The following is a 25,757-nucleotide window of genomic DNA, read 5'->3' on the forward strand; positions in this document are numbered from 1 at the left end:
CTGACATTTTGAGGTAAATGAGATAGCATGTGAAAACATATAGTGCCTAGGATATAATTGTGAAATAAGTTAGCTTATACTCTTCTCCTTTAAGTTCTGGATTTGATGAGTCTTTAAATTTTAACACTAACACCACTTGTAATTTCATGGTCCATTATTCTACTGATAAAAGAAGTTTTTAAAAATTATACATACACTCCTAACATGAAATGTCAGACCTTGAGTCCTGTTACGTGACCATAGTCAAGAAACTAGTTTATTCCTCAGCTTCCTCATTTATAAAATGAAAATAATATTGTGCTCATTGGGTAGGGTAGCCATGAGGCTTGAAGGTACCTTCGAGTACAGCACTTAATAGCACCTGGACCATAGTAATGTGCTCAGTAAAAATCCTTAATCACTAGGATTAGGGTTTCTTGTCCCTTCATCTTTTCATCAAACCCATCTGTTAGTACCACAGCCCTGGATAGACCCAGCAACTTACCTTTCCTGGGCCTCTGCTGGAGGAAACTCCACACAGGGTAGTCAGTGCCACTATTTGTCCTTTGTCACAAGCCTCTAGTTGACCCTTCACACTGTACAGTAGTCTCATTTTCCCTCTACTAGTTTCTCTTCAAAGTTCCAGCTCTCCAGCCTCCTCACTCTTTTTTTTTTTTTTTTAAAGATTTTATTTATTTATTTGACAGAGAGAGACAGTGAGAGAGGGAACACAAGCTGGTAGAGTGGGAGAGGGAGAAGCAGGCTCCCTTTTGAACAGAGAGCCTGATGCGGGGCTCGATCCCAGGACCCTGGGATCATGACCTGAGCCGAAGGCAGACGCTTAACGACTGAGCCACCCAGGTGCCCCATCCAGCCTCTTCACTCTTAAATGATCTTGCCTTCCACTTCTCAGAGGAAAGAGCAAGCATGGGGAGGTGGGGGGCGGGAACCTGTGTTCAGGTTCTTCCCACTATATCTACAGTTTTATCTGTATTTTCTCCCTTTTGTGTTTTTCCTTTTCCCGCCTGTTTTAATGGAGGCATTGTCTCCCCTCATTAAAGGCCAGTTTTCCTCCTGTGCTAAGCTGGATCACATTCCTTTCTACCTTGTCAAAACCCTGAAGTATTTTCAGGTTCTACCTTTTTACTGAGTCTTACTCATCAGCATGAGACATGTTCAGGCCACTCACCTCCTCAAAATAAAATTCTACTAAATCTTTTGTTGGGCCCCTGCGCTGCCTCCCAGGGTCTCTCATTGCCATTCACAGGCACATGTCTCATAAGAAATGTTGACCCTTGGCTATCTCCCTTTTCTCTCATCTTTGATTCACTTTGAATATGTACCAGTTAAGCTTCTTCCTCAGTTATGCTGTTGAGTCTTGCTCTTACGAGGATCACCATGTCTGCACATCTCTGAAGGCAGAGATCACTGGGAATCCTCATGCTCCTTGATTTTTTTCCGCAGCATTGGGCACAGTTGACTACTCTTTTCTTCTCACATGCTGGGTCCTTGGTTTCAGTGACATAGCACTCCTTCGGTACGCCTCCTGCCTTTCCGACTGTTCCTTCTCAGCTACTCCTCCTTCTCTGCACTTTAAATAGAGGCATTCTTGGGGCGCCTGGGTGGCTCAGTCGTTAAGCATCTGCCTTCGGCTCAGGTCATGATCCCAGGGTCCTGGGATCGAGTCCCACATCGGGCTCCCTGCTCGGCAGGAAGCCTGCTTCTCGCTCTCCCACTCCCCCTGCTTGTGTTCCTGCTCTCGCTATCTCTCTGTCAAATAAATAAATAAAATCTTTAAAATAAATAAATAAATAAATAGAGGCATTCTTAGGGCTTAGTAACCTGGACTTCCATCTCCTGGTTCATCTCAGTTACTACCACAGCTTCAATTAGTGCCTCTGTGCAGATGATTTCCAAATAGCATCTCCAGCCTCATTTTCTGAGATTCAGATTTGTTATATTCATTTGTCAGGTTGATAGCTACCTTTGTTGTCTGAGAGGTACTTCAAACTTGGCATTTCCAAACGAACGCATAATTGATATCATTCCATTTGTTCATGCCAGAAACCTGGGAATTACTCTTGTCAGTGTCTTCTCTTCTCCCCACATCATATATTTCTAGAATCTGCGGTTTTTCCGTTTTTATAACTACCCAACTAGAAAGCACCTTCATTTCTCTCTTGGAGTATTCAGTGACTAGTCTTCTAACATTCACTCTGCTCCTTGCTCTTCTCTTTCCCATATTGCTCCTAGAGTGATTATTTGAAAGCACATGATCAAGTTACTGCCCTGCTGAAATTCTTCTCTCTCATCTTGAAATCTTCACATGTCTTCTGTGTGGAAATGTTTCTAGAATGTTTCCTCTCTTTATGTGATTTGTTCCTACTTATCCTTTAAGTCTTAGCTTAAATTTCTGGTAAGCTTTCCCTGACCTGCACTGTGTACTGCCTACTGCTTGCAATTGCTCTCATTGTACCCAGTGCTCTTCCTTTGTAGCATTTATCACAATCATTATTAACGAGTGTTTAGGGCCTTGTTTCCCCATTAGACCGAACTTTATGAGGAGAGGCCAGGGTCTTGTCACCACTGTATCTGCAACACCTAGCACAGCTCCTTGCACAAACTAGGCACTCACGTGTGACTTGAATAAATAAATGCACACAGAATCTTTTTAATAGATCATAGATTACACTTTTACAAAATGCTTTTTAAAAATATGCTATTGTCTGTCTGCCTTCAGCTCAGGTCATGATCTCAGTGTCCTGGGATCTAGCCGCATCTGGCTCCCCGCTCAGTGGGGAGTCTGCTTCTCCCTCTGCCCCTTCCTACCTTGTGCTGGCTTGCGCGCGCCAGCACTTTCTTTCTCAAATAAATAAATAAATAAATAAATAATCTTTTTAAAAAATATGCTGTCGTTGGGGTGCCTGGGTGGCTCAGTCAGTTAAGCATCCGACTCTTGATTTCAGCTCAGGTCCTGATCTCAGGATCCTAGGATCCACCCACATAGGGCTCCCCGCTCAGCAGGGAGTTTGCTTGTCTCTCTGCGTCTCCCCCTGCTTGTGCTCGCTCTTTCTCAAATAATAAAATCTTTAAAAAATACATGCTGTTGAGGATTTGGAGAGAAATTAAAGTGTTGTTGATATCTTCACATTCCACAAGATAGAATCCTTTTATTTTCATAGTCTTCATTCTCTTTATTTTGCCTTTTTATGCTTAGTATTCTGGGCTTAAGTAAGTAAGTAAGTCCTTTTTAAAATTAAGGTAAAATTTTATACATTGAAATGTGCAGAACTGGAGTTAGAAAATTATTTTGACAAACATATGCATTTATGTAACTTAATACTTTGGTCAAGAAATATAAATGCTTTTAATTGCCAGAAATCTAAAGACTTTTTCCTATTGATGTCTGCATTTTCTTTGAAGAGTTTTACCCTCATTGCAGACTTCTCAGATGACATAACCTGCCAGATAGGGCATATATCTGTACAACCAGTATGTTGTACCGTCATGGATCCTAGACATTTATCTTCTGACAATGAATACCGGCTGTAACTGTTGGAATTTTAGATCTCAGGCTCAGAGAGAGAAGAGAGAAGATGCTTCACTGTCTACCCACCTACCACCTACTCCGTTTGCTGACTTTTGACAAGGAGGTGTCTGTTTACAAAATGTCATGCATCAGCCTTGATGTATAGATACTATGGGACACAGTGACTCTTGAAAATGAAAATGGAATCATTAGTTATATGGAGGCAGCCACTGGTCACACTTTGTTCCACATAACTTTGTTGTGTGACATGTTCAGTGTTTCAAAAAGAAAAGTGTACATGTCTCCAGATGGAACATGTCACTTCTAGTTTCTGCCACTCCACCCCTTCCTAATGTTTGACACTTGCATGTTGAACCTCTAAGATTGGTTTGGGACTACTTAGTAAAAGTTTCATTTTCAATTTTAATTGTTTAAAAGATAAATGATTGGGGAAAGATTTGAACATTTTACAAGAAAATTTGTCCTGGTTCTATAATAGCTTTAATTGTCAATATAACTCATAAGTATATGTTACTATTCAGTTAATTTTTCTTTTTAAACTATGAAAATGAATATAATATGAAGGGAAATTAAGTTTATAGATGGTATTCTATAGGCTACTTTTGAGCAATTAGAATTAATGGCAAAGGAAATAGAAAAACATTTTCTAGTGTGATATATAGGGTTACTGGAAGGTTAGTAGAGAAATTTTCTGCATAAAACTATGGTGACTTTATTTTCATGTTTTTACTTGACTTTGTCCACATTTCTAGCCATTTTCACAAATAGCAGAGCTATAGTGGTATTGCAGGTTTTCCTTAAAGGTTGGAGGCTGTCAATTCATAGGCGCAGGGTGAGAGTTAACCCAGGAAGGGGAGCTTCTTTGAGCTATGTATTTGGAAAGTCATTGAGGATGAGTAAAGAGGTCAAGCAGAATGTAGCAATAACTTTGTGAAGAGGAGAGAAGCTGAGGAACTTTTGATGCTCTTGGTCTCCTTTGTAAAGTAGAAGGTGGGACCACTGGTTTAGGGTTACTGAAGTATGCGAGGTGTTGAAGAATGTGGTAGGCTAAATAATGATCCCCCAGACATGCCCATGACTAGTGTCTGGAACCTAGGGATTGTTACTTTGTAAGGCAAAAGGAACTTTGCAGGTGTGATTAGGTTAAGGATTTTGAGATGAGGAGATTGTCCTAGGTGGACTGTGGGCCCAGTGAAATCACAGGGTCATTACAAAAGGAGGGTCAGTAGGAGATGGAGGTGATGTGTTGTTGACAGAAGCAAAGATTGGAGTGATAGGCTTTGAAGATGGAGGAGGGGCTGCAAATAAGGAATACAGGTAGTCACTAAAAGCTGAAAAAAAGGCAAGGAAGTGGGCTCTCCCCTCAGATCCTCTAAAAGGCATCAGCGCTGCTGACATCTTGACTTTAGTCCAGGGAAACTGATTTTAGTCTTCTGAACTCTGGAGCTGTGAAAAAGTAGTAAGCTACTAAATTTGTGGTCTTGTATTCAGCAACAAGAGGACTCTAACGCAAGGAAAAAGTTGGGAGTATCCCCTGTGCTGGGGTCAGCTCTCTGTAAATAAAGGGATCATCTGTAGTTGTGAGGGGATAATTTAGGTGAGTTGGCATAAAGTTACGTAGTAGAGGTGATCAGAGTTTGTACTTTTTCCAGGTGTACTTGGCAGTCTTAGACAAGAATGTTCAGATAAAATTAGCCTTATTGGGTAAAGGGGAGAATTCTAAGGGAGTAGCATTACTGAAATGGTTGGTTGTGGGTCTGTGCTCTTTAGTAAGTAGGCATCTGAGTCATAAGATCCCAGGAAATAGAGGTTTTAGGGATTAGGGATCAGTAGACCTGGAGACCTGGTGAGAGTGAGGAGCAGGTTCCTTTCAGTGTAACAAAGTAGGAAATGTAGGAGGAAAAAGAAGATCTCTAGTGCCAGAGATATTTGGTGTCTTCTAATGATGAGGTTCAAGGTTTGCCCATATCAATATGAGGGTGAAGGGAATCCTCATAAAGATGCGGGTGAATATTTAGGCACCTGTAAATAGTGTGTCAGATTGGTCATTCTTGTCAGTGTTGGAGTTACCAATGTTAATAGGTGGCAGGAAGCAGAGTTGAGAGAAATAAGCTATTTGCTGAAGCTACCAAGGATTTGTGTGTTTTGGGAACTCAGAAGATAGGGTGAGAACATTGAGATGCTGAAATTCTTGTCCATGTTTTCGCCTGTAGGTTTTGAGGCTTTAAGTTCAAAAAATGTTTCTTCTTTACAGCATTCTAGATTGCAGATTTAGAGAAATTTGGAAATAGCTTTATTCTGGAAGAGCACAGATAGGTTGCTTAAGAGTCTTTTTGGCACCTTCTCTGCTTTTAAAATGTCATCTTAAGTACAAAATAATAGAAAATAGGATCCAGTGGCTTTGAGATTATTAAGCTTCACACCTGTTCAATATTTTTCCTGACTCTGGAAACACACGCTTTCCCCATCTGTGCTGTAGTTTTTGCATTTGTAACTGACAATATAAATACCTTGGCATCTTTTTGTGGTTAGATCCCAAGCCAAGTACTAGACCGTTATGTAAAAAACAAACAAACCAGGGCATCATCATAAATACTGTAAAGGTCAAAGAGTGTTATGCTTGATAATTAGGATTTCTAACTTGCCTTCCATCTCAGTTACTGTTTCTAACAAACTGATAGACCCATAAACCCCTTGATTACCATGCCCTATGAACTGGTTTTGTGTGTTTGCAGTGATGATGTAGCAGTCCGTGAGGTTGACTTTAGGGAGGCAAGTATTTATTCAGCATGAAATAGGCCCTGTGGTGTAGTCAGAAATAGAGCACATATTTCTTGAGGTAATAAAGGAAATGAAACTTTTGTTCATAAAGGGGACTGTCCCATATTGTATGTATGTGTACAAATTTCTTATGTGTACAAATTTCCTGTGTGTGTGTGTGTTTCCTATAGGAAATTGGGAGTAGTGGAGAAAAAATATTTAATGATGAATTGAGAGACACTTGGCTTTAGTTCCTACGTTGTCATTAATTTCCTTAAGTTACTTCTTTAGGTAAAACTCTTGTTTCCTTATTTATAAGGAAAATAGATTTATTGGATAAGAGTTCTGGTTTTTATCTTTTTGGGGTTTTAGACCCTTGGAAGAATGGTCAAAATTCATGGATCCTCTACTAAAAGTAGACATCTATGCATCTACATACCACATCGTATACTTTTATATGCAATTTCAAGTGGTTTATGGGTTCCCTGAGGCCCGTCTATGGGATCTGGTTGAGGATGTGTTGGTTAGATCATTTTAAATTTTCAAGATCTTTCAACTCTGAAGTTTCACACCATTTTAAAACTTAAAGTGAACAGTTACTTGTGTTGTTTGTAATGAAGGAAAAAACAAGAAGTGAGGGTAGATTAGTATTAAGTTGATAACAGTTTCTTTAAGAACTCTAAAGTGGGTTGAAAGAGCCTCAGTTGTCTAGGAGTCTACCCAATACTATTCCTTGTAATAGCACAAAATACTTTCAAAGCCCTTAGTGCGTGGTGGCACTGTTTTAAGCATTTTTAAGTATATTTCATTTAATCCTTAAAATACCTTTTTATTGTTGTTATTTTTAAGCAGTAGTTTGGGAAAGCAATAATTTTTATTTTTTTATTACTAGAATTTGTATACTTAAATTTCTTTAAAAAAGTAAAAATACTTTTCTGAATGCATAACAGATACTGTTTATTACATGGCTATGTATCTGTGCTAAATGTTTTAAATACCTTACCTTTCAGGTGAGTATTGTACTCTCCATTTCACAAATGGATAAATCGAGGTTAGAGAGATTAGCTAACCTGCCAAGATCACACAGTTACTGTATTACTGGAATAGTGAATCCAGGTCTTTTTTGAATTCAAAGCCCATGGTCTTCACCACTTAGCCTGTACTACCTCAGTGCGGAAGAATTATGTGTATTGACTCTGCTTAACAATTTATGATAACTTTTTTAAAGATTTTATTTATTTATTTTAGAGAGAGAGCATGCATGCGCACACAGGGGGAGGAGCAGAGGGAGAGGGAGATAATCTCTAGCAGACTCTGCACTTAGTGCAGAGCCCGAGGCGGGGCTCGATCCCACAACTGTGAGATCATGACCTGAGCCAGAACCAAGAGTTGGACACTTAACCGACTGAGCCACCCAGGCGCCCCCAGAATTTATGGTAATTTACCCAGAGTTGAGCTAACATTCATTCACCTTTGTGCTTATGAGGATAAAATCATTCATTCAGCAAGTATACAATGTATTATGTATCAAGCATTGCTCTGAACAACTGTGATTTCTTTTTAGAAGTTCTGTCATTGGGCAGTTTAATGATGTAGACATCTGTTTGGGCAGATAATCTTGGTTCCCCAAGCGGAATTGAAGAATTGACTTTTTCCATGGTCCAAGTGTAAGCTATTGAAGCATGTTAGAATAGTATTCTGGTTTCTTTTCTTATTTTGTTTGAATCTGATATTAAAATTCTCCTTGAAGAGTGACTTGGTAAGACTTTAGTTTCCTAATTGTCATCAGAAGTTACTTAACACCATCATTACTGGAATATTCAGAAAATCACCAAAAATACTACATGCCTTAGTGTTTATTCTATCCAGTTGATAGTAGTCTAGCCCTACGGTAATTTGAAAGTCCTCTTCTAATTTTTTTTGAGATTTTTGTTGATATGTAACATAAATAAAAGTGGAAAAGTCTTTTCTGTACGTTTTTTAAAATGTGGGTTTTATAGAATTTTTGTTTGTTTTTTAGTGATTTGTGGGAGATTTTTATATATCCTGGGTAAAAGTTCTTTGTAGATAAATGTTTTTATTGTTTGTCTGTTTTTTTAAGTAGGCTCCACGCCCAGCGTGGAGCCCAGTGTGGGGGCTTAAACTCGCAACCCAAGATCAAGACCTGAGCTGAGATCAAGAGTCGGATGCTTAACCGACTGAGCAACCCAGGTGCCCCTGTAGATATATTTTATATAGTTTAAGAGATACTGTCTTCCATTCTGGGCTTGCCTTTTCTCTTTCTTTCAATAGTCTCTCTGAAGAGAAGCTTTAAATTTCAGTTAATTACGGTTTTTCAATCTGCAGTTGTTGAATAAAGTGTTGCATACATATCTGTTTGGTCAGATTTGTTAACCATATTCAAATTGTCCACGTCTTTACTAAATATTTTTGTCTGCTTGTCCTGTCAGCTCCTGAGAACTGTTAAAATCTTTAGAATTGATTGTGGATTTGTCTTTTTCCCCTTTTAGTTAATATATTTTGAGGTTTTTGTTATAAAATGAATATAAATTTAGGGCTATTTGATTTTCCTATTGAATTGACTCTTTTATGAAATATCCTTATTTCCTATACTTCTTGCCTTAAAGTCTGCTTTGTGTAGTATTACTATATGAGTTTTCTTTTGGTTAGTGTTTGTATGGCAGATTTCTCCCCATCCTTTACTTCCCACCTTTTTGTGTCCTTATCATTTGTAAGCACCATACAGTAATAGGCTTTTTAACCCCATCTGATAATCTTTGTTTTAAGTTGAAGCATATGGCTTATTTATGTTTAATATAATTATTAATACACTTGGGTTTAAGTTTGCCATCATACTGGATTTTTTTTTTTCTGTTTGTCTCACCTGTTCTTTATTGATTTTTCCCAGCTTCCTTGCCTTTTTTTTTTAGGTGAATGGAGTATGTTTTATTATCCATTTCTCCTTCCTTGTTAGCTGTTACTTATATTTATATATTCTTTTATTATTATTTTAGTGGTTACCTTAGAGATTACAACACAGATCCTTGACTTATAGTTTACCTTATCTGTGTGTATATTTTAAACCACTTCCTGGGTCGGAGTCTTAGAATACTTCGACTTCCTGGAGTTTTTTCCCCCTTGGCTTTTAGGTATTTGGTCCTGGGTGTCTGTTTGGTGTGGGGAACAAACCTGCAAATTTTGTCAACGTAATTACATATGAAAAATTGGGGAGACCCTGGACGGTATTTTCCTTCAAAGGAAATGTAATTTTCTTCTGGCAGGCAGGCACTATATGGGCAAATCATCGTGATCTAGTTGAAGCTGGCTTTTAGGTTCTGTTAAGGTTGGTCTGTTTTGAGTTTGCCTTTATTTCTGGGGCATATTTTTACTCGTCTGGGGTCTAGAAGCCTGAGATGTTTACCAGTTTGCTTTCCATGTTACTGTGCCTTGAATTCCATCTCTTGTCTCTTCACCACTCTAAGTCTGCCAACGGTCTCTATTCAGCTCTTTAGCCTCCCAGTGCTGCTTTGTCTTTGGTGCTTGGTGTCTTGTCCATGCTTAGGTGGTGTGTCAATTTCATCTTCATGAAAATTGCTTGCAGAAGTTCTGGTTCTTCTTTGCATTGCTTTCTTTTCAGACTTTGGCTTCATAAGTCCTAGCTGCTTGATAACCAGCGTGCCTGTGACTTTCTGTTTAGCCTCTCATTTCCAGTCCTCCAAATAAAACAAATGACCCAAGGGAACGAGTGAGGTTGAATGTTGGTCTCTCTTCGTGTACTTCTTGCCTTTTCTCCAGAATCTTGGCCCCACAAGGCCAGGTTGCCTTTGTTGCTCTTTGATGTTTTAAAAACAGTTGGTGTTTGTTTGCTTAAATTGTTGTAAAATGCACTTAACATACAATTTATTATCTTAACCAATTTTAAGTGTACAGTTCAGTGAGAAGTACATTCCTACTGTAGTGCAACCATCACCTCCATTCACCTCCAGAACTTTTCATCTTGTAAAACTCAAACTTTGTACCCATTAAACAGTCACTTCCCATTCCACTCTCCCTTGAGCCCGTGGTCACTATCATTGTATTTTCTATTTATATGAACTTGACTATTCCAGATACCGCATATAAATGGAATCACAGAGTATTTGTCCTTTTGTGACTCAGGGTTCATCCGTGTTGTAGCATGTGTCAGAATTCCCTTCCTTTTTAAGGCCGAATAATAATTCTGTTGTATGTGTGTACCTCATTTTGCTTATCCATTCATCTGTTAGTCAACACCTGGGTTGTTTCCACCTTTTGGCTATTTTGAATAATGCTGCTGTGAACATGGGTATACGAATGTTTCATTAAGACCCTGTTTTCCATCTAAAACTAATGATGTAATGTATGGGGATTAACATAAGAATTAAAAAAAAAAAAAAAAAGACCCTGTTTTCAGTTATTTTGAATATATACCCGGATGGTGGAATTGCTAGATCATATGGCAGTTCCATTCTTAATTTTTGAGTAACCACCATGCTGTTTTCCGTAGCAACGACACCATTTTGCATTTCCACCAGCAGTGCTCAAGAGTTCCAATTTCTTTATACCCTTGCCAGCACTTGTTATTTTCTGTTCTTGTTTTGTTTTGTTTTCTGATAGTAGCTATTTTGATGGGTGTGAGGAGGTGTAGCTTTTTATTTTCATCCAGCTTTTATAGTTGTTCTTGCCAGAGGAGTTGGTCTTGCAAAAGCTATTCTTTCAGTATTTGAAGTGGAAGTAAGTGGAATAGCATTTTAGGGTAGGTGTTACTATGAAGATGAGGAAACAGACACAGATGTTAAAGGCACACCTAGGAAATGGCAGAGATAGGATTGAAATAACCTATCTGGCTCTTAAATCTGAGCTCTTCATCACTGAATTCTATTGCTTCTTTAATATAGGTCTTCGTTTCTAAAGTCTAATAATCTCATTGTTCCAAGATCTTGATTTCTTTCTTTTCTTAAGATTTTATTTATTTATTTCAGAGAGAGAGATAACAAGAGAGAGCAAGAGCGGTGGAAGGGGAGCAGGAGAGGGAGAAGCAGACTCCCTGGCTGAGCAGGGAGCCCGTCATGTGGCTCAATCCCAGGAACCCTGGGATCAGGACCTGAGCCAAAGGCAGATGCTTAACTGACTGAGCCACCCAGGCGTCCCCAAGATCCTGATTTCTGTTACTTGATTATTCTTATGGTTATAATAGGGACTGTTATCTAGTGTTGATGGGTTTTTTTCCCCTACCGTTAGATTCTTGAATCTCAGAATAGGGAACAGTGCTTTTATTTTAGGATTTGGTGCAATTTATACAGCTTTGGAGAAACAACGACCACGGTTTTGATTTGTCAGATATCGTAGGATACAATTCTTAAAATAAGTGAAAGTTATTTTTAAGTCGTATTTCTTACAACTACATCGTTTTAAAAACTTTGACAGCCCTGAGAGAGAGATTTTGGACCCATTTTACAGCGGTGGAAACTATGACTTTGAGCTTTTGTCATAGATCTAAGTTTTCAAGTCATCTGTATTCTGTGCTTTTCCATGTACTTTACGCAGTAACATTGTTAAATCCAGAAATGTTAATCTGAGCAGTTTACTATTTCATCTCTTACTGGTGCCCTTTCCACAGTGTTGTCAGGCACTAAGTGCGTTCTGGAAAATACTGGGACAGTTCTTTAAATTTTACTCTAATTAGATTTTTATTTATTTTTTTACTATGCACTAGAAACTTTTTGTTACTTTTCCCAAGTGTTGGGTTTTTAAATTTTTCTATTTGTATCTTCATAGTGTTAATTAAGCCTTCTTAACTTGTATTTATTTCATGGCTTGAAAGTGAACCTGTTTGAAAACACTTAACAGTTATTACTTGCTGACAGAAGACTGCCTAGTGATTAAGCTTGGGAAAGCAGGTTCAAACATGTTCTAACAGACAGTAGCTATTTGTTACAGGGTTATTTGGTTAGTGTTTTGTTTGTTTGTTTTTTAAATGAGCTAAACTTTTCAGGGTTTACCTCTGGTTTATGAGCAGGACAAATACTTACTATTTGTAAAGATTTTTACCCCTGTTTACATTCTTCATCTCCTCCTATCCTCTTTTTAAAACAAAAAACAAAAAAACCTGTTGGTTAAAAAATTTTCTGAACTATTTCTTGCAAGTAAATTGTGAGAGTTAATGTTATTTTTTGAACTTCATGATCATGTTTTTGTTTTATTTTGATTGTTTTATTCCATTTCTGAGTAATGATCTTTCACTCACAAAGTCACTCCTTGACTTTGCACAGGTTTAGCTTTCGTAAGCTCTGTATGTCCACATAGCATGTCTTGATACTTCTAAGAATACTCTTGCATGCAGAGTTTGATCTCATAGTTAAAATGTTTCGCATCTTGGTAAAGAAAGCCATCAGTGAAGGGGGGAAAGGCAGATATTTCCCAAGATGGTGGGAGTAGTACTATCTGTGGCCTTGTAGGGCCAAGCACCTCGTAGACAGATGTCTTCTTGTCTACTGGTAATGTGAAGAGCCCTAGGTCACAAGTAGGCATTTGCTGAAGGAGATTTATCTGGAGATCTGTTGGTTGGGGTCTCCTTTTTTTTGTGGCAGAGGAAGAAAGACTCCAGTCTCTCTCTACCTCAATTCCTAGAGGCCTGCCTGCCCTAGTTGATGCTTTTAAACAGGTAGTACTTTATAATTTCTTTTATAGTTCTTGGCAGGGAAGCTAGCCTTACAAAAGTATTCTTTCAAGACTAGAGGTGGAAATAAGTGGGATAGCATTGTGAGGTAGGGGTGTTGGGTTGCAGTTGAAGTCAGATGCAAAAGCAGTCCGGTTTTTCCCCAGGTTTGTGAGAACAGGGCCAACGAGATGGTCCCATCATTAGTTACTCCTCCTCACCCCTGGGTTCATCTAGCTTTTGAAGATCTTGGCTTGCTTGTTGTAGGTTTGCTTGGCCTAGGAATTCAGCAACCCCTGAGAAAGAACCATAAATAGCAGTTGAAAATATAGTTTATCTCTGTAGCAATGAAACTCCTATCCCTTTAGTAAATCTAATGTTTGACTCAGACATTATTTATTTATTATAAACATGTTTTTTAGAACGTTTCATATTTAAAATGCTGTATTTTGTCTTAAAAAGGCGAATAGAAGCAGACACCAACTTTTTGTCTGTGCTTTAGCTTTCTTCAGTAGATAAATGACTAATGTTGGACTCATACACACTCTATTTTGGTCAAAAAGCTGAGATTAAAATACTGCTTTTTGGTTATTCTTTAATATTTTTTCTCTCTTTTGGGATGAGTTCATCTTGTCCTTACTTTGAGGTTGTATTCTTCAGCTAGCTAGAGGTTAACTAGAGGTGGGATTTTAGATCTTCTTAAATTAAATATTCACATAGAAACATATATAAAATAAAAGTCGTACAGTAATTCAGATAATTAGAACTACGTTAATATTGTATTACATAAATTCAGCCACTTATTTTTTTTTAAATATTATTATTTTTTAAGTAATCTGTACTACACCCAACGTGGGGCTCAAACCTATAACCCCAAGATCAGGGGTTCACCAGCTGAGCCAGCCAGGTGCCCCCAGCCACTTATTTTTTAACAAAGAGATTCCTGTTGGAATCTATTAGGAAAATGCTCAGGCTGAATTCCTTCTGATAGTGCCAGTAGGCAGGAAACAGAAGATTCAGCATGTTTATTTAGCAAATATTTTAATATATATCATGTGCAGATTACAAGTTTATTGTGAATGTGTTCGTGCATTTCTGTTTAACATGTGTACATACAAACACTTGAGTATATGCACGTGTATCTCTTATTTTGCTTGATGGTAGTAAATCATACATATCTAACATTTAATATAAGTAACTAGTATTACTAGTTTAAATAGCCACACTCAAATTTTGTCAGTTTTCTCTTGTCCATTTATTAGCGCTCTCTTATCTGTAATCAAATTTGAGGGATAACAGGTTTTCTTAATATTGTATGTCATTTAATAGCATTCATTATACACACCTTGCAAGTCTCACATTAAAAGACAAAGGTTTAGGTCTTACACTACAACATCTGTATGTAGTTCTTTTGTCTCCAGTAATCTGCCACGGATGTGAATGTTCTGTGCCCTACTCAGACACTAACCACGTGTTTCCATCCTACCTGGCTTCCTTTACTAAAGCATTGTTTCTCCCCATACACAGTGTACCTGAAGAATTCATCAGTTGCTACTGACCCTTTTTCTGCCTTTTTGCCAGAGGACTTGAGCTAGACAGCATTATCAGCCCAAGGGTTATAGATTCACCCACATCTCTGTGCTTAGGATTGGGAAGAGGGAACCCCAGGCCAGGGAGACTGGTCACAAATAGAAAGGGAAGAAGTGATAGTGAAGTATATCTTGGTTCTTCATATATGTTAATTTTTGATCAGAGAGTTAAGCTTCATAGGAAATCACTTACTAGAGTTTTAGAGATTATCTTTACCATCCCTTTGGGTTGCCCAGGACCAGAGAGGATAAATGACTTACTCAAAGTCACACAGCCAAATTAATGGTACAGCCAGAGCTCATTGGAAGAATTCCTAACTCCACATCTGGTATTTTTGCATTCAAAAATCTGCTGTAACTGATACGTCCATTTTAGAAAATAGTTTAGCAATTTCCATATGATCCAATATCCACTTCTAGAAATCTGTCCCAAGAAAAATGAAAGCATATATCCACCAAAGGATTATACCCAAGCGTTCATAGCAACATTGCTCATAGCAGATAAAAACTGGACACAGCCCCAAATATCCCATCAGCTGATGAACTAAATGTGGCATATCCATACAATGGAGTATTATTTGGCACTACAAAGGAATGAAACACTGATAAATGTTAACACCATTAATGAACCTCAGCAACTTTATGCTTGGTGAAAAATCAGACACGAAAGATTAGATAGGATTCAATTATATTAAATGACGAGAAAAGGAAATTTGTAGAAAGAGAAAGCAGGGGTGCTGGAAGTGGGATTGACTACAAATGGGCTCAAGGGATTTTTGGGGGTGATGGAAATAGTTCTAGAACTGAATTGTGGCCATGGTTAGACAACTGTAGAAATGTACTCTAAATTACTGAACTGTACTCTTAAAATGAGTGAATTTTATGGCATATAAATTATACTGCAGTAAAGCCAAAAAAGGGGGAACGTTAAAAAAATTTCACTCTAAAAAAAAATTTTTTTCACTCTAAAATTCATAATTTGCTCTGAAGATTACATTTTATGTGCCTTTGTTCTGTAATTCTTATAGGTAGTGCCCTTTTGCCAAAAACAATAAAATCTGACCTAATTCTTTTGACATCTTTCTTAATTAAGAACATTTGGTTTCTTAAGAAAGAGGTTAAACTAGCTAATATCATATATGATAGGTATCTGACCCCCACACACCCTACAAGTCCCATAGGCATGTAGTAGAGTTGGAACTTGCAGTGCTTGCCAGAATTACAAATATTTTCTATTCTGTGAGACAGCCTGATGCAGAATTCTCTCACTGCTGTTTCACTACTTTCAGTATCTCTTCTGTATTTTGCTCTTACCAGTTGCGCTTTGTGTTTACTGAGTCACTTGTATGTACTTTCAAGCGTGTTTATGCCAGTTGTACTTGTTACTAATACATAATTAATATCCTGTAAATCGATAAAATGGTGTTAAAAACGATAGAATTTGTTCTTTGGTAAACAAGATTGAATGTTTTAGAAAGACTTGACAGAGGCGGGCGCCTGGGTGGCTCAGTTGGTTAAGCGACTGCCTTCGGCTCAGGTCATGATCCTGGAGTCCCAGGATCGAGTCCCGCATCGGGCTCCCTGCTCGGCAGGGAGTCTGCTTCTCCCTCTCCCACTCCCCGTTTGTGTCCCCTCTCTCGCTGTGTCTTTCTCTGTCAAATAAATAAATAAAATATTTAAAAAAAAAAAAAAAGACTTGACAGAGGCAACTCACTAAATATTGATTCAAATTAGGTGTCGGTAATTAAAAGAATGGAGCAGGGATTGTAAAAATCTAGAAGGACTTTTTTACATTCACATTGCTTCACAAATGTCTCTAGTTTTCATGCTCCATCTTAATGAAACAAAGTAGAAAAGTTACTTTATTAGGTGGGAGTGTATGTAAGAAAGAAAACACTGAACTCCGGTCACAGGATTCATGTTCAAAGATAAAAGTCTTGATATCTCAATGATGTTCTAAATTAAAATTTTTAAGATGCAAATATGTGTGTGTACATTTGTTTCTCTCTTTTACCACCTATGTTCAATTAAGCAGCCAGTTACTGGTTTTGATCACTTAGGGTGAGAGTGATACTGTATATGGTACTATTCAAAACTGTAAACATCAAATTTATGAATAATTTATGCAACACAGTATTTTTATAATAAAAAATTATTGGTGCTTTTTAAATTTTTAGATTTATGCCAGCTTTTATTGAATGCATCTTGTTTCATGCTGAAAAGTAAGGCAGAGGCTCCTCAGTTGGTTGAGCATCTGCCTTGGTTTCGGCTCAGGTAGTGATCTCAGGGTCATGAGATCAAGCTCTATTGGGCCCCACGCTCAGCGGGGAGTCTGCTTAAGATTCTCTCTCTCTCCTCTGCATCTTCTGTCTGTTGTGTCCCCGCCCCCGGTCAGGGGAGACACAGAATTTAGATCTTGGGGTGGACGTGTGAAGCTTAAGAATTTACTGGAGAGAGAAAACACCAAATGGGGGATGACCCCAGTGCTACTGGAGGGGCCAGGGATGGGTCCTGGAATGGGAGGCCGCAACAGCTTCCTCACTGGCTTTGGCAGCCTGTGCTCGGGCCTGGGGCTGAGTCCAAGGCCGTGGAGCTTTCAGAGGCAAGGCCCAGACAAGGAGTGGATCCCGATCACCAAGCTGGGCTGCCGAATCAATGCCATAGAGATCAAGTCCCTAGACAAAATGTCTTCTCCCTGCCCATCACGGAATATGAGATTATTGACTTTTTTCCTGGGGGCATCCCTCAGGGATGAGGTTTTGAAGGTAATGCCTGTGCAAAAGCAGACCTGTGCTGGCCAGCGGACCAGGTTCAAGGCATTTACTGCCATCAGACATTACAATGGATACGTTGGTCTGGGTATTAAGTGCTACAGGAAGATAGCCACTGCTCTCCAGGGTCCATCATCCTGGCACAAGCTTTCCAGTGTCCCCATGTGGCAAGGCTGCTGGCGGAACAAGATCGACAAGCCCCACGCTGTCCCATGCAAGGTGACCAGCCGCTGTGGCTCTGTGCTGGGGTGCCTCATCCCTGCCCCCGGAGGCACTGGCATTGTCTCAGCCCCTGTGCTCAAGAAGCTACTAATGGTGGCCGGTATTGCCAGCTGCTCCCCCTTATCCAGGGGCTGCACTGCCGCCCTGGGCAGCTTCGCTTAGGTCACTTTTGATGCCATTTCCAAGACCTACAGCTGCCTCACCCCTGACCTCTGGAAAGACTGTGTTCACCAAGTCTCCCTATCAGGAACTCACCGATAATCTTGTAAAGACCCACACCAGAGTCTCACACCAGAGTCTCCGTGCGGAGGACCCAGGCTCCAGATGTGGCCACCACATAGTTTTATACAAAGGAAGAAAAGTGAAAGCCTATTTAAAAAAAAAAAATGTACCAGAGAGTCATCTGTGAAAATTTTGAACCTACTGAAGTTGATGCACAATTTTAAAAATACGAGCTTGTGCCAAGATGATACAGAATGTAGAAATGTGAGCAGCGAAGATACTAATCAAAGAGCGGCTTTCCTTATAGCCATCAGGAGTGTGCCCTGGAGGAGCTGAATGGAGGAAGGTTGCAGGAGTGACGTCACATGAAGAGAATGCTACTCGTTGAGAATTTAGTCAGCAGTTGTTGGTCGGTGCCATTTCAGTTGCATCACTGATATGGTTGAGCTTCTGTTTATGTTCACCTGGTGGCTTTGCTGGGTGTTCCTTATAATGACAGTGTTCCTTATGAAAGTTCCAGGATCACAGTGTGCAGTGGTTCTTAACTGGTTTGGGATCATAAATGCCTTTAAGAATCTAGTGAAAGCTGTGGGCTCTGTTTCCATAGTACTTATGTACCAGCAAACACACAATAATTTTATAATTTTTGGAAGTTCAGAGACCCATCGAGGCCCAGAGAGATCCTGGTTAAGAACAGAAAGGAATTCTGTTGCTAATCCTTTTGTGAATTAAAAACTTAGTAGTTTTATTCCGGTGTATTTTGGTGTAAATGTGGATTTTCAAATGCACAAAATAGGACTTGTATAGCCAATAATTCTGGGATTTATGTGTTCTATAAAGTGAGACACACCTGTAATCAAGTTGGCAAGAACTTGAAAATAAGATGACTACAAGTAATCTGTTTGAAATGACGGTAACTAGAGGTGTTTTAATTATGTAATACTTAATGCTGCTGTATTATAGGCATTAGAGCCTTCTAATATTTACCAGTAAGCAATCAGATTAAGTTACATGGATCTGTATTTCATTTGGCTCTTAATTTTACTTCAAAGAATATGATCTTTAAGTACAGTATTTAAGAAAGTAAGAATCATGTTCAGGCATGGTATGGCTCTGGAAAGAAAGAAAGATGTGTCTACCTTGCTCTCAACCTTTCTCCTCTGCTTTCTGCTCACCTACTTTTCCCTGGGCATGATGCTTGCTTCCCTTCCCCCCCCCCTTTTTTTCTTCAGGTTAAATGGGTGACCACCTATAGGCAATTGTTTGTAAATTGCACAATTGTAAACTGTAAAGACTAACTTTTATATAATTTGGGAGGTGCTAGAAAATTCCATGGTGCTTAAAATAGTTCAAAGTGTTTTCTCACCTGAAAAATTAGCTGCTTCTAGAATTTTATTTCCTGTATTATTATAGCTCAAAATGATTATTTTTATGTTTGCAGGAGTTGTGCTCATGTTCCTATGATTTTGTTTTCATTGCAGGACCGTGTATATGTACAACAAAATAATGTGGAGAATGTCTACAATTTGGGATTAATTATCTTTCGAGATCAGGTTGTACGTTATGGGTGTATTAGGGATCATCTACGACAAACGCTATTGGACATGATTGCGAGAGAGCGGAAAGGAGAAGTTGTAGATCGGTATAATCATCTTTTTATATTTCAGTGGTTAATACCTTGAGAACCGATTTACTGTCCTAAATCTTATTACAATAAATAAAAGTTTTATTGTCCAGGACATTATGAAAATCCTCAAAAACCTTTTCACAATTAACAAAGTTACCTAGATTCTAACTTAAAAGCACGCATCTCTTGTTAGAAGAGACCCTCCTGAGCTTTTATTTAATATGCTTTTAAAAAATAAATCAGCCATTAGTCTTCCCTTGGTTTTTCATGTATTTTTTATGCTGGCATTTTGTTCTTTTTGGCTGTGTGATAACATTTTTTGTTCTCTTTGTCTTTTTCTTTAAAAAGCTCTGGGCAAGCCTTCATTCTTAACACATTTGAAGAAAAGTGTTAAGCATAATGTACGATGACTAAGAACTCCTGTGCCCCTTCTGTGAGGTCACGTTGCCTCCCTCCTTACGTGGCTGCAGTGCCGTTTTTGTGACACTGCAGTTAGAGCGGCTTGAGGCGTGGAAGACCGCTTTCTCTCTGTGTTTGTACTCTGAGCAGCTATTAGAGGAAGACTTGTAAAGTTCTTTTTATTTCAGCTTTGATGCTTGGGCAGGGTTGCCCCAAAGTGATTGGATAAAAAAAAAAAGAAAAATTATAATGCCTCAGAGTAGCTGTGTGTTGTACGCATGTCAAGCAGCATAGCCTCCCTGTCTCCTTACTGCTTTCTGATAAATCGTCTTTTTATAGTCTGAGTGTCTAACTACACAGAAATATTTAGACATTTTAAGTGTATTTTCTTTCAAATTTTAAAGCTCAGACAGTCTGAGAACTTGAGATAAATAGGTGTATGAGAGTCAAGATACACCTAATTTTCCGATTAAAATTACTCTAAATTCTTATGTTATAAATGAGTTGCTTATGGAAGCTGGGTCACTTTGATTTAAAAAAAAAAGTTCTTAAAGCTGCTTCTATTGCATTGTTTTTTACATGAATCTTTAATATAACATGCTCATCAAGTGGTTTAACTTCTTTTGACAGAGGCGCAATAAGAAATGCTTGCCAGATGTTAATGATTTTAGGTCTCGAAGGACGATCCGTCTATGAAGAAGATTTTGAGGCTCCTTTTTTGGAAATGTCTGCAGAATTTTTTCAGGTAATCAGTGAAGATAAAAATAAATGCTCTTTTAAGATATTATCAAAGTTTGATTTGAACATTTGGCCTTTTTCTCCTGAGGCCCTTTGGGAAGGAGAGGACAAAAATACCCTTCAGACACCTACTCCCCATGCTCACATTCCAGGGAAGGAACCCATTGAAAAAAATTGAGTTTGGACTTACACACATGATTTTTTAAATTATATGTTATAAAACATACAAACTTAGAAATAACCTTAATGTTTTATTATATTTACATGTTACAGATTATTTACCATAAATTCACAGGCAGTGCATCACTAATAAAGTCTCACTATTCAGGCTTTTGGTAAATACTAAGTTACTAGTGAAATAAGTATAGAAATATGCATGATCTCATGGTGCATATATATATATATACACACATATATATATATATTTTAAAGACTATTGATGAGGAAGTTAGAGATCAATAAGTATAAATGATACAATTTTGCAGCAGTATAACAACCCAGAACCAACTAAATTGCTGAAAGTGAAGTTAAACTAGTACTAATTTGTAATGGAATTACAAAATAAGACAGTTTAATAAGATCATAATAACCAGGGGCGCCTGGGTGGCTCAGTTGGTTAAGCGACTGCCTTCGGCTCAGGTCATGATCCCAGAGTCCTGGAATCGAGTCCCACATCGGGCTCCCGGCTCGGCAGGGAGCCTGCTTCTCCCTCTGACCCTTTCCTCTCTCACGCTGTTTCTCTCTCGCTCGCTCTCTAATAAATAAATAAATAAAAATCTAAAAAAAAAAAAAAAAAAAGATCATAATAACCAGGCATCCTCCTGAAAACCTCAATTATAGTAGGAGCTTTGTAGTGTTAAAACAGACTTGGCTGAGTACTAAAAGTTTTTACTCCAGTTATAAGCTTTTAAAAAAAATGAATACAAAGTTAATAATAATTCTTAGTAGTTTGTAGGTCATTCATAAGAGCCACTGGATGTATATAAAGATGGAACTCGGGTTTTGGTGTCATTTACACATTAAGAAACAAAGAATGGACTTGCTGCCCCCCCCTCTTTTTTTAATTAGTTTGTAGCCCATCAGGAAGACCTTTGTAGCCTGCACTGGTGAGCCTGGACCATGCTTTATGAACTATTAATTTTATAATGTAGGAGGCAGGCTATATTTTCCAATAATGCAGCAACTAATGCTAGATATATTTGACAGTATTTTTGACCTTTACATTTGTTTTAATTTCCTTCATTACATTGTAGACATACCAATAGAAGATTAATTGTCAAGATTCCAAAATGTGCTGCAGTGATACGTGTATGCACGTGCATATATACATAATACATACTGTTTTTAACAGTGAGTGGAGACATGGTCTCACCAAGAGTTTTGTTTGGTGTGTTAATGTCTGTTCTTAGAAACTTTATTATTTTCAAGGATTAAAAGTACTTTTTGTTAAGAAAGTGGGAAGTGTTATTAAATTTTATACATAGTTTGTATCAACACGTCTTCTGTTTTGTAAATCTTTTATGTATTCGTTAATCCTGCTATCAATAGGTTAAAATCATTTGGATTAACATTTATAATTTAGTGGAACTTCTGTAAGGCTAGTGATAGCAGACAAGATTAAGAGTTATTTAAAAACTCTGTTTCTCAAACTTCAGTGTGTGTGCACACACATACTCCTTTGAGATTGGGATTGGGGTGGCAGTTGGACTTTAGTAACTAGCAGTATGTCAGCAAAACTATGATAAACATGTTGAACGTTTCTTAGGCATAATTATACATTAAAACAAATCAAAAAAGAATTTTCCACTCTGACTTGGGGTCAGATACTTCATTCTATACTTTTGACCCTTACAGGCATGTGCTTGCTTTTTCTGCTATTTGAAGTACATTGTCTAAGTTTGAAAAACACTGCTTAAGGATAATGTATTGATTTCTCTTACGTGATCAGTGCTTTAAAGGATGTAATTCAGACTATGTAGATCTGTATGATAGGAAGCTAAAAATGTTAATAGTGCTTATGATAATTTAGTTTGGCTTATGATAAACGTTACAGAAACACAAAGTTAAAAGGAGAAACATATTTTCCTTCTATGTTTAAAAAAAAAAATCATGTTTTTTATTTGCAGATGGAAAGCCAGAAATTTTTAGCCGAAAACAGTGCTTCAGTATATATAAAGAAAGTAGAAGCTAGAATTAATGAAGAAATAGAACGGGTGATGCACTGCCTTGACAAATCAACTGAAGAGCCAATAGTAAAGGTGGTCGAGAGGGAGCTCATTTCCAAACACATGAAAACCATAGTAGAAATGGAAAATTCTGGGCTAGTACATATGTTGAAAAATGGAAAGACAGAAGGTAAGTGTCAGCAATTGAAATATAATTAAATCTTTATAATTCTGCCAGGTTCTTAGTAATTTTTTTTTATTTTCTTATACTTAAAATAGATCATGAATGTCAGTCTTAAAGTTGTGTATGTCATTAATTTATTAACTTATTACTTTGATAGGATTTAAGAGTAAAGCTTTACACTTTATTAATGAGGATTTTTGGTGTTGTTTCTTGTTAATTGAATGGCTCTTTTTTCCTTTCTTTCATCTTAGTCTCCTCACTTTTTATGTTTTTCTTAGCTCAGAAGTCCTAATATTGCTGTCCTTTTTGTAGACAAGAGAGTTGGACTCTCCATTGCCACATACTCTCTGTGTGATTTTTTTTGTGGTTCTTCTAAAATGTTACATTCCAATCATAAAATTTCTGTAGGCTTTCCTTTGGGAGTTAGTTGTGATAAGGGGGCTGAAAATGCAAAAATAGTGTCTTTCATGTGACATTTCAGAAAAATTAAGTAGATTGGTTTTGGGAACTCTGAAGTTAACAGACTTCAGAGAAAGGAGAATTGCTTTATAAAAGTAAAAGTACACAGTTTTGAGATAACTGTAGCATTTATTCTTGTTGGCTACTTACCTTTTTTTTTTCCTGAAAACAATATTTTGTGATTTCCCTATGAGAAATTATAAATAAGAGTAATAGTCATGTTGTCCTTGTTTTTAATTTCTGAAGTTTTACTTTAAAATTATGACTTTAGAAATCACTGATAAGCTATTAAAAAATAAACATGGTACTCTTGCTATTTTCCTGCTTCTTAGATGATATCTTAGCAGTATTTTGCTACTTACTTCTTTTTTTTTTTTTTAAAGATTTTCATTTATTTATTTGACAGAAAGACAACAAGAGCGAGAGCACAAGCAGGGGGAGTAGGAGAGGGAGAAGCAGGCTTCCTGCTGCCGAGCAGGGAGCCCAGTGTGGGGCTCGATCCCAGGACACTGGGACCATGACCTGAGCCGAAGGCAGACGCTCAACGACTGAGCCACCCAGGCACCCCGCTGCTTACTTCTTATAAAACAAACACAAGTTGCCTGTTTAAGTTAAGAGCTTGGCAGGGAATGGAAAACAATTTTTAAGTGAACAGTTTAAAGGAGAGGAGGGATGTAAGAGGAGAGAAAAGTAAGATGGTAGGAAAGGAGGCTGTTTTCTATGCTTCCTCTAGTGTAGTCCTTGCTTTGAGTTTTGAAATGCTTACATTTCTTCCTGAAAGTTATATGTAAATTTGTAATTTCATTAAACCAGAGAAAGTTACTTTTTTTTAGACCCTTCTTGGGATGTGCCTGGGTGGCTCAGTCGGTTAAGCATCCGACTCTTGATTTCGGCTAAGGTCATGATCTCAGGGTCCTGGGATCGAGCCCCACATTGGGCTCTGCACTCAGTGTGAAGTCTGCTTGAGATTCTCTCTCTCTGCCCCTCACCCCACTCATGCTCGTGCTCGTTCTCTCTCTCAAAGTAAATAAAATCTTTTAAGAAATTTGTTGTTGTTGTTGTTGTTATAATTTATGCCAAATGTGAGAAACTGTAAGATTTGCTGTATGTAGTTTTTTTTGGACATGTATTATTGCTGAAAACATATTTTTAATACAATTTGATTTTGAAAGTCACTGAAACAAATTTTAGAAGCCCTTTTTGTAAAACTTGCTTCTAAGTATTTTTTAAATATACAACTTTAGGATCTAAATAGCTGTTAAAATGAAGACCGGCGTAGGTAAATTATAGCCTGTCTGCCAAATGTGGCCCACCAACAGTTTGGTTAAGGGGAAAAAAAAATCAAAAGAAGAGTCGTATTTCATTGCATATGAAAATTACATAAATTTTTAGATGTCAGTGTCCTTAAATAAACTTTTATGGGAACACAGTCATGCCCATTCATTTCTGTGTTATCTGTGGCTTCTTTCTTGTTACAGTTACAAAGCTGAAGTAGTTGCAACAGAGACCATATGGCCCACAATTCTATAAAATATTTACTCTCTGGCACTTTATAGAAAAAAATTTCCTAGCCCCAAATCTAGAAACTGCTATTCTAACTCCATTTTCAAAAGTTTTCCGATTATAAAGTTTTTGTATATCATTGTACAGTTTTGACACAGTCTCAGTAAGTTCTTACTTCAAAGAAACACCAGACATGGGGGAAAGCAGTATTTTACCTCCACATTTTAATCTAGTGGAAAATGATATAAAAAAATGGACAGAATCCAGAATTATTCTAAGAATAATACAGTGAGATAAACCAATTTTAAAATACAGGTATTGGCCTAGGACATCACTTGAGAAATATTAGGGATTGCTCTGAGGAAAATACTAAGGAATAGAAATATATGCTAAAAGTTTCATATAAACTTTGTCATGGTGTGTAATGAAATAAATTCTGGTATATTTTATTTCATTTATTGTCATGTTGTTTGAACTTTGAGATAGATGTATGCAAAAATATCTAAGATTTTTAATTGGTTTTTATATTTCTTCCCTTATTCTGATGACTGCTAATTACACAGTAAATAAGTTATTCTTTTGATAGACATTGTGTAGTATTACTGGGCTCTGGGATTAGAATTGTGTAGGAACTCAAAGCTGCAGTTTTCTTTTTTTGTGTGGCTTTTTTGTTATGCTGTATGAGCATCTTCCATGTAAACTAAAATGTACTGAGACATTTTATTGATGCTCTCAAAGCATCTTATCTGAAAGCTTTCATAAGTTGCAATAATAACCATTAACTAGCCTAATTTTTTTCCTTTTCTCTATTTCACTGGGTGTTTTTTCCTAATTTTTCACATGATCAGCAAGTGGTAGTGATGGAAAAATAAGCTTCTTTAAGTTCACATATCAGAATAAACAGAGATTCACA

General features: G+C 37.6%; 1 protein-coding gene and 1 pseudogene across 3 annotated transcripts in view; both read left to right on the forward strand.

Moving 5' to 3' along the window:
• Positions 1–25,757, forward strand: part of CUL3 (cullin 3) — a 93,169-nt gene that overhangs the window by 42,322 nt on the left and 25,090 nt on the right. For both annotated transcript variants that reach the window (XM_081813495.1, XM_081813496.1), the window contains 3 exons: positions 19,251–19,411; positions 20,426–20,540; positions 22,660–22,888. In XM_081813495.1, the coding sequence (XP_081669621.1) occupies positions 19,251–19,411; positions 20,426–20,540; positions 22,660–22,888 (505 nt within the window). The remainder of the gene's footprint in view (positions 1–19,250; positions 19,412–20,425; positions 20,541–22,659; positions 22,889–25,757) is intronic.
• LOC145720453 (small ribosomal subunit protein uS5 pseudogene) lies at positions 202–19,240 on the forward strand (annotated as a pseudogene). The gene is made up of 3 exons (XR_014143359.1): positions 202–1,582; positions 1,801–16,043; positions 16,260–19,240. The product of XR_014143359.1 is annotated as a small ribosomal subunit protein uS5 pseudogene (transcript).

This window comes from Leptonychotes weddellii, chromosome 3, assembly GCF_054177405.1.
Source record: "Leptonychotes weddellii isolate Sample4059 chromosome 3, ASM5417740v2, whole genome shotgun sequence".
NCBI classification, from domain to species: domain Eukaryota; kingdom Metazoa; phylum Chordata; class Mammalia; order Carnivora; family Phocidae; genus Leptonychotes; species Leptonychotes weddellii.